Source organism: Rhea pennata, chromosome 3, assembly GCF_028389875.1.
Source record: "Rhea pennata isolate bPtePen1 chromosome 3, bPtePen1.pri, whole genome shotgun sequence".
NCBI classification, from domain to species: Eukaryota; Metazoa; Chordata; class Aves; order Rheiformes; family Rheidae; genus Rhea; species Rhea pennata.
In genome coordinates, this window is record NC_084665.1 from 65,255,200 (window position 1) to 65,265,320 (window position 10,121).

The 10,121-nt window shown below is 37.8% G+C and overlaps 1 protein-coding gene across 1 annotated transcript; it reads left to right on the forward strand.

The window, feature by feature from the left end:
• Nucleotides 1–1,260: 1,260 nt before the first annotated feature.
• On the forward strand, nt 1,261–9,802 carry IL20RA (interleukin 20 receptor subunit alpha). Its single transcript, XM_062573757.1, has 6 exons — nt 1,261–1,349; nt 3,229–3,407; nt 4,060–4,235; nt 5,600–5,744; nt 6,304–6,443; nt 8,858–9,802. Exons 1-6 carry the CDS (start codon nt 1,276–1,278, stop codon nt 9,800–9,802), a joined length of 1,659 nt encoding a protein of 552 aa, XP_062429741.1. The 5' UTR covers nt 1,261–1,275.
• The last annotated feature ends 319 nt before the right edge of the window (nt 9,803–10,121 follow it).

Below are 10,121 nucleotides of genomic sequence, written 5' to 3' on the forward strand. Positions count from 1 at the left end.
AGTTCAGTTCCCACTGTTCACTGTAATACATTTTATTTCCCTCTTCTTGTTTTTTATTGTTATCTTTAAAAAAGAACTAGAATTACATTCTTGGAGGAAGAGCTTAAAGGGTTTTGAAAAATCCTGAAAGACCATGGATTCACTTTTTCTCTTCCCCATGAGGCTCGCTCTCATGGCCGTTCACAAGAAGCTCTTTCACAGCAGCAACTGTTTCAGGACTGACTTTAGGGGCAGCTGGTCACTACCAACTCCTATCAGCACCATCTCCATAGCAGGAGGTGCTCAAGATTGAGTAGAGATTCTGTCCCTGGGCACAGGGACCTCCATTTTGCAAGCTATTTAGCCACATGAGCATCTCCCTTCAATTTGTAGTGTTAGATGTGTGTATTGGTAGCACATGGAACTGGATTCTTAGATCCCAGACTTGTTCACTTATTTATTTCAGAGGTTGGTGCAATGAACAGTAATTCCAATGAGTGACCTAGGAGTAGGTATTAAATTTTGCCATTCTGGAAAATAAATGTAGATGATAAATGATAGCTTTAAGGTTATTGTGATCATCTAGTCAGATCTTCCAATGTGAAATTTTACTTCTGGTTATAGAGCAGTGCTTAAAAAGACATGTTGAGTCTACTTTTAAAATACCTGGTTGGATTCGTTTGATGGCCAGTGATGGACACTCAAATACAGCAATAATTCTTGGATATTGTAAACTGTTGAGTCTTAAATTGTGCAGCTACCTCAAAATTTTTAAAGTGTTTTTACACCAAACTCATCTAGTTTTAGCATCTAGTCTCTGGATGATTCCATGCCAATGTCTGTCATATAGAAAAGCCATTTTTACTGGAGACAAAAAATCTTATCTGCAGAGACCTTGGGCTAAACTAGCTAGGAACATTGTTTTGAACTAGCTGAATTTCCCTGCCCAACAACATTGTGCTCTTTGTGGAGGGGAAGACAGCTTTTAGCATTTTATTACATGCTTAAAAATAAGTATGGGGTCAGGTTTAGCTCAGCTGGTTAGAGCATGGTGCTAATAATGCCAAGGTCATGGGTTTGATCCCCATGTGGGCCACTCATTTGGGGTTGGAGTAGATGGTCTCCAGAGGTCCCTTCCAAACTTACCAATTCTATGATTCTATTTTTTTTTCCTTATTTGGAAGTGTATATATTTGCTAATTCTTAGTGTATATTGTTCTGTTCTTATATCCTTTCCTAGGAAAATTGTATTGTTCTTTGCCTAACCCTAGGAATGTCCATTTTGAATCTATAAATATGAAGAATGTCCTACACTGGTCAGCACCAGAAGGCACAGGAGATGGAGTACTCTACAAGGTGAAGTATTCAGTGTAAGTTGGCTTGTTGGTTTTATCCCTCACTCATTTTTATTTTAGATTTTTAAAATAAAAAAAAATCTTTATGCAAGATAGCACTGGTAAAAAGTGCCGGAAGGAAGACTAAAATGTGGGTTAGAAGATCCAAGCAATATATTTTTTTAACTTTTACTGCTTACTTCAGACCCTATTAAAAGTGTGTAAGAAGTCTTCCTTTTTATGAAAGGAACATGGGATGCAACATGAAAGCTTTCAGACATGTTCCTGAGAAATGAGACAAAGTAATGAAGGAGGATTGTGCTGTGGACTGGAGTCTCAGTTGCGTTATATATACGTCTAAATGAGTCTGGGGGTGTAGTATTTAATGGAGTATTAACAGCAACTAATGTTTCACGGGTCTTTTCTAACAGACTCAACACCCACAGATCTCTTCTGATCCCATAGATTCCTCCAATTTGGGAGTAAATCCACTGAAATTGCAAACTATTGCAGGAAACAAAGAAAAGTGATCAGAACCCTTACATTTTAAATGGTTGCACCTAATGGTTGGTAGGATATCAAGAAATTTGGGTTAGGACCAGAATCTATTTCTTTTATTTATACGAGAGAGTACTTGGTTGTTCTGAAGGGCAGTACATGGAATTTAGCTTATAAAAAGGTGCAGTACTGTTGTTATTGGGGATATAATGCCCTCAGTCTTATTCTCTGCTATATATCATTCCTATATTTTCATGACACTAAAATCAATTTGAATCTCCAGAAGTTTCCTACAATTTGTACTGGTTACGAAAAAATGCAAGGAGTTGCTTCTGCAACCAAAGACTGCACCCTCTTTTGCCTGACAGAGAAGTGGCATATTCTATCTTCATTAAAAAGGAGAAATTGCTCAATAATAATAGAATAAAGAATAATTGGACGGAAGATAAAATACTCAGAGAGAGTTGGCTGCACTACCTCTGCAGGGTCAGCTGATCACAAGATTGTGTAGTCATAGTTACAGCCATCTTTTGCATTTCTGTATTCATATGGCTACTTGCTCAGAAGAGCAAGGTCTGGAGCTGGGTAGAAAGTGCTGTTGAGTGATATTATACTGGAAAAACATAGAAGCTGCCTTTTAATAAGCAGCCAAATGGGAATTCTTTTCAGTACATCGTGAATTGGAGGAACAGGAACTTCTGAGCAAAACCAGGCAGAAATTTTCCCACAAAGCCGTGATTTCTTCTAGTAGAATATAACAATTCATCAGTAGAGAAGCTTTGTAGGTAGCATAGGTATGCCTCTGCTTCGACATGAAGGGTTTTGAAGTTTATTTTATCCCAGATGGAGTCTTTGTTTTGAGCAAAGAGAGAAGTAATTGACAGCTTAAAAGTCAGAGATAAGTAGTCTCCTATATAGATATTTTGGAGACCCCTGAGCATCTGTCTTCACACACCAAACAGAACCACTGGCCATTTTGGCTAGTCAACTCTTGATAGAACTCTTTGACTTTATATAAATAGTCACGTGAAACAAAAATGATAGCAAATAGACCCAACTTTCTTCTCCTATGCGTAGGGTTTAAACTGAAAATGTGGAGACTGAACAGAGATTCCTGGTCTGTGCAGGCAAAACGGGACTTACATTAGTATCTCTTGCATTCTAGTTAGTTCCCTATTGCCTCTTCTGGAGAGGGCTTATTCTGTTTTGGGGTGTTTTTTTTAATTGAAAACTTGGGAAAATCTTGTGTTTTATCTCAGCTGGAGTTGGGAATTCGTTGAAACTGCAAATTTCTGCAGAGCGGGGAAACTATTTTCTCAGCTCTAGTATCAATTTCTGTATGTAGGTTATCTGATGACTAATATATCATGGTGATGGGTTTTTTTTACAGCTCCTTTCTCTTTCTTTTTCAATATAGATATGGTGTTGGCAAATGGATTAAAAAATCAGAATGCAGGAATATCAGTAGAACATGGTGTGACCTCTCCAGTGAAACATCTGACTATGAAGAACAATACTATGCGAGTGTTAAAGCCTTCCTACATGGAATGTGCTCTGACTGGATAGAAACTACACGATTCAACCCTCTCACAGATAGTAAGGAAAGCTAATGACAAAGCCAGATGTTTATAGCCTTGATTAATACTATGTGCCCAGCATGTGTGTGCCTTTACAACATATGATAGTGAGAGGTTAGAATTTTTTGTTTGAGGTTTATGCTGTTGACAGCAGTAGTTGAAATAATCTTACTAGAATTTGAATATGTATATTAAATTCATATATTTGAAACTAGCTTATGTATACTGAATACTTTGATAAACCTTCACTCAAGAAGGAAAAAATAGCTGTGGCACAGCCATTGTAAAAAGAACTCCAATTTTAAAAGGCTATATTAAACCAAGCAGTAATCATACTCCATAACACAATATCTCTCAGCAGTGCCAGATAATCCAGGAACACACTGGTAATTTAGCTTATTTTAGCAAATTGAGCTGCAAAGTTGTATATTCTGCTAAGTCATAAGAATTCCTAAGCAAAATTCCAAATCAACCTTCACATTCTCAATGTAAAGGTTTTCTTAGTTATCTGGAAAATAATTTTCTACTAATATGAATGAATTGTTCAAAGTCCTACTTAAATTCTCAAGAATATTACAAAATGTAATATCAGCCACTTTAAGAAACTTCATAGTCAAATAAATGTGCCTCTGCTGCATGAAATGGCTTTATAGAAATGCTTATTTTTCCAGCTAAAATTGATCCACCCATGGTAAGCATATCTTCTACGGATAAATCTATTTCAATCATTCTGACTGCTCCTGAGAAATGGAAGAGAAATCCCGAGGGAGAATCCATATCTCTGGCTCAGGTATATCCTGGCCTGCAATACAATGTGTCTGTCCTCAACAAAAAAACAAAGAAACGGGTAAGCTTTGAAAAGGCTGTAGAACTGTACCTATTAAATCTGTGTTCTGCACTTATTGGAATGTGCTTTGTTTGCAGTAGAAATAATTGAAATAAGATTCATAGGTTGAGAGGAATTGTAGGATCATTCAGGTTGGAAGGGTGGCCTCAGGCGAACTCTACTTCAGCCTTCTGCTCAAAGCTTAGACTTGTTCATTCAGGGTTTTGTCTAGTCAGGTCTTCAAAACCTCCAAGGAGGGAGGCTGCACAACACTGCTTGACCGTCATCATGGGGAGAAAGCATTCCATGTTTTTTATGACCTCCGTGTAGGTCCTAGGTGGCTGCTGTGAGGTGCCCTCCACAGCCATTTCCAGTACGAACAAGCCCAAATCCCTCAGCCACTTCTCTCTGGGCAAGTGCTTCAGCCCCTGGCCATCTTGCTTGCCCTCTGCTAAACCCTCACAAGTTTGCCCATGTACTTCTATACTGGGGGCCTAAAATTGGGTGTGGTGCTCTAGATATGATCTAATGAGTGCTTACCTACTATCTTTTTTGTTAATACAGCCCAGGATGCTGTTTGTTGCCAGGGCACACTGCTGGCTTATGTGCAGCATGGTGCCTGTCCCCAGGTGGTCTTCAGCAAAACTGCTCCCCAGCCAGTCAGTCTGGTAGCAGTACTTGCAAACTGCATCTTTTACCACTGCACTTGAATGTCTTCATTCATTTGTCTTTTCAAATTTATATTCCATATCAAGGAGTAGTTTCCAGCATAAACATTGGAGGTGAGGAAGAATTCAGTCTTCTGTTTCTCTCCCCCTAGACACATTCTCAAGAAACAGGATCTTTACACCAAAAAGGTCCCCTTCCATCAAAGGGGATATTTAAATGACAAGATTAGCAATTAAAAGTGTACAAAAGGTTTTAAGGGGCTTTTGTTTGTTTGATTGTTTTTTAATAAGAATATTTTACATAGAACAATTACTTTGGACTCCAAGGTCTGTATAGCTGTATCCGTTATCCTAAGGCTCCTGTCTTTACCAGTGCCTTTTATTGGTCTAGGATTCAGCAGGGGGCTAGAGTAATGCTTTATCTTTATTATATCAGCACAAGTATGTGGCTAGTAATGGTCCATGGTTCTCCTTTATAACAAGCATGAAATTGTTTAGTAGCTGTAGCAGAACGTTGTTGAAGATATGACCTAATAAATAACTTGAGTTTTGATTTCTTTCAGAAAAAAAAGATGCAGCTAGCAGTCCTTGCAGTACCATTACACTTTCCAGAAAAATTTTGTGTTTGTTTTGTTTACAAAAATTTTGTTTACAAAAATTCTTTATCTTTCTGTGAAGTGAGGAGCTAAAGGGAAGAATCTTTTTTATGTCTTCTAGTGGTGGTTCTCCATCAGCAACAACACCTTGGTTGTGCCTTGGTTAGAACCTGGAACAGCTTACTGTGTCAGTGCACAGATACATGTCACCACGCCGCTTTTAAATAGTGGGTTTTCCAAAGAATATTGCATTGCTACTTTGAAAGGTATGTGTAGGCTGACAAATTATGGAAATAAGATCCAAGTTTGAAAAAGTCTTGATGGCTGACTTTGAAAGTTCTTAATGTGTCCATTCCGAGACTGAAAAGCTAATATTATTTCCTCCTTTCTCTGCATTTGTACTGATGAAAAAAAATCCTTCACTTGAAAAATATCTTCTAGTCGGTAGGCCCTAGCTGACTGTACCTCTGAAGAAAAAGATTTGAGTTCTTTAAGTCTTAGTGAATGGAGAACATTTCTTTTCCCCAGCATGAGATTTGGGAGTGGCAGAGGTGGGTCATTTGGAGCAGGGAGAAGTTATGAACAAGAGAGGCTGAGAGAGGAACTTAAGAGTTGTTACTTCTTTTTAGAGTTACAGTAATAAAAAAAATTGTCCTCTAGCTCAAGTGTCAGCATTTTAATTGCCTCAAATTCCTTGTTTATCTAAAACATTGGTATCCCATAGCTAAAAGGCAATGTGATGAATGCTTATATTACTATGTGAATATATTTTAAAAGCTACCACATTAATGGGCAAATAAATAAAACTTTTGGGTTTTTTAACAGAAAAAACTGCAGATCAGACTGTAACAGTCCTATTTGGATATATTCTGCCTATCATTCTGGTTGTCCTTTTTATTTCAATGGCATGCTATTGGGTGCACAGGTATATTCATGTCAGCAAGCAGAAACATCCAACAAACCTGGTAAGTATTTTGTGTTGCTAATGATGTTGCCAACCTTGGCACTCACAATAGAGCTGTGTATTCTCTGGGGCTCTGAGTCAGCAGGGAGGAAACCATAGATAACACAAAGGCTGAACATCATGCACAAATAAAAAATAAGAATTGTAATTGCCACTCAGATCAAGAAACAAGCATCACATGAGAAATGTTAAATACAAGAAAAACAGAGGGATAACTCAACTGCAACTCAGTTAGCAACTTGTGTGATAGGAATACAGCCTATATTCCTAAAGAGATAACCAGAGCTGGCAAGGGTCAGAACAGAGCTGTTCCAATGGGAAGAGTCATTGCTCTAGGCAAGATTTGAGGTGCACTGCAGCACGTTCCATGAGGAAGTCAACACTTTCTAAATTTACCCGGAAAAAAACACAGGAGAGATTCAATGAATACAAATTATTAATGGTTGAATTTAGAAACAAAAAGAAAGATAATTAAGGAGTGCACAAGCACCAAAGTCAGATACTGATGTTCCTGTGGGTTATTACTAGATATTACCAGATTTGACCATTTAATTATCTTTGTGAAGGTTCTAGTATATGTGCATCTCACAGATTATTTAATTTGGATTTCAAGAAATACTGCACACTATTTCCTAAGACCCAAAAATGTACCAGCAAACACATTTTGTTATTTAGATAGAATCATAGAATTGGTAAGGTTGGAAGGGACTTCTGGAGATCATCTAGTCTAACCCTCAAACGAGTGGCCCATATGGGGATTGAACCCTCAACCTTGACATTATTAGCACCACACTCTAACCAACTGAGATAGTCCAAAGACAATTTCTACATAAAAATGTTCATAAGTAATCTTAGAGCTGTTCCATAAAGTTCATTAAGATTATCTATGATCTTCTAGAAAGATAAATGGAGTCTAAGAAATGTTGTTTCCAGCTCATTAGCCCAGCAGAGCTTTCACACAGCTATCTCTAAACCAGTTGCTCAAACACAGATATGCAATTACAATAATGAATGAACACTGATGTTAATCCAGTCTGCACAAGAGTGTGGGGTGGTAGACATAAGGGAGTTGCTTTTAACATGCTGCTCTAACCAAAAAAAATCTATAAAAGTGCAGAGGTGATGCAAGAAATGTTCATTAAGGATTGAATGCTTCATGGAGAATGTAAAAGCAAGGTGTAGAGCAGCTACTGCTGCACTGTGTTCAGACATGGACTGAGACACTTTCTGCACCTGACAAGAAGCCAGCTTTATACTGGGGCACAGCGGATAGTAGGGGGAGATGGCATGGTCTCTCTTTGAGAGCTAGCAGGGCAGAGGTCTTTGTAGTCGGAGAAGATAAAAGGCAATTTTGAAAAACTCCCACTCAACAGCAGAATAAATTCCGACTCCAAGAGTCTTTTCTCTTTTAACTGTATTATCAATATATTTTTATTATGTTCATTGAGCTTTTTTATGACCACGTTAAAAGTTTCAATTTTATTTCTCAACTACTGGATTTAAGTAACAATTTAATATAAATCTGATATTTCAATGATAGTCACTTTTTCCCAACCTGCAAACTCTTCCACATGACTAGCCACTGTGGCCAAATGGAATTGGAATAAGCAAGTTGCTTTGGTCCAGCACATCTAACCTGGGAGACCTTTCAGGCTACTTGGTATATAGATTTGTGGTCTTAAGTATTTTCAAGCTTGAATAGAATACTAAGTGCAGCTTCTGATTGTTGTTTATGTATATATTGCATTTTATTTTAGTAATTGCTCATACAATATTTATTTCTGTCAGGAATATTATTCATTTCAGAGAAATTCCTATTGATTAACTAGGTAATTTATCCTAGAGTTACAAATGCAGCCTATGACAGAATCCACAGTGCAGACTCCATACACTGCATTTGAACCTTAATGTATAGCTTCCTCTTTGAAAGGAAACCTGTTAATATTTAACCCTTTGTGAGCGATACCATAACATGGTAGCTGACTCTCTACTTGTGGGGTGTGGTTTTGACTACAATTCCTCTTCACTGTTTAAATAGAAAGGAATAGGTGCTGTAATCTGTGACCCAAGGACAACTGTGATAACTTTCTCTGAAGCCACTTGAGTTTGTACTGGTGGAAACATCTGCAAAATTTGGCAAAATTGTTCTAACTATTACTTTGACATGAAGAAGGTGAGAAAAGGGAAATTAGAGCTGGTCATAATATGTTTTTACTTAAAATAGAATAAAAAAGTGGTGCGTATTGACACTCCTGGAAGTATATATGAGGAACTTCCTTTTCCCCTAAATTTAAACATTGACTCTTAAAAAGATATAACCCAGCCTTATATTTTAAAAGTAGATAACACTGTAAGAAGTAGCAAGATGGTGTTTGTATTATGCTTTGTTCAAATCAAAATGTTTTTGCTTTCCAGGTATGGCACTATAGTGATAAATGCAAGGAAAGCGTTTTTATACCTTGTGAAAAAATAGTGGTCAACCTTATCACTATTAATGTGGATGAGTACAAGCCATCTCGGGAATCTATTCATCTGTCAAAAGGGAGAAGTCCCCATTATTGTACTGTTTACAATGGCACTGAAGGGAAGAATTTGCCTCTGGAAGAAGTGCTGGAAACAAAACAGTTGCTTGATATTTCACATGAAATGGATATTTTCTCAAAAGGGGACCAAACTAGGAACTGGCCATCTTATGGCCAGACTGTAATTAAGAATACTTTAAGCCAAAAAAATCAAAGGAATATAGAGTATGAACTTGATGTAAGGGCTGAAGACTTCAGTCCCACTCAGAAACTAATGGAATTCCATTTGAAAGAGAAGTCTTCTGCCCCTATGGAACTGCTAGGTGAGCCACATCTGGTGGGGGGCTTGGATAATATTAAAATAGGGCAGCCATATTGCCCCCAACTTGAGGTGAGGGCAGCAGATCATTGTTCGGGACAGAAACTAGAGGAACTTAATTTGAAGATGGTTCCTGCAGCAGATAAATTGCTGGGTGAGGCATGTATCAATTTGGTGGATTTGGATTCTGAAAAATCTGGGCAGACTTCCTATCCTCCGCTGGAAACAACAGCACAGAGTCTCCAGGATTCAGCTGCACCAAAGAACACAGAGAAAGAGAACGAACAGACCGTATTAGTAGATTGGGATCCTCACACTGGAAGGCTATACATTCCTACTTTGTCCAACATTGAAAATGAGGCATGTGAAGCTGTATTTCAGTGTGAGGATCCTGACAAAGAGGGAATTTTGTCCAGACTATATGAGAAACAGGTATCTGATGAAGCAGCAGAGGACCAAGAAATGTATCTTCTACAATTCAAACAACAATGGGAACTTCATGTAGAAATGGAAGACTGAACAGCAATTTTCTAAAATGTTATAAAATGCAAAATCTTGTTGCACTGCCAGAGAGAATGATGGACTCAGTGGAGCAAATGCATCTTAATGTATTGAAATTTTTAGAACTGTCACTCTGATAGAAACAGTTAAGAGCTTGGGATACAGCTTCTTCACCCCGATCTGCATCCACCCTTATGCTCTCCCACCTTACACACACAGTCATCATGCTATCTTAAAATAGTCTGTCAACTGTCAGTTGAACAACTTACTCAAGATACATTATTTATAAGAATTTCTAGCTATCTTGTAACTGATTTCAACTTCCATCAAAAACTTC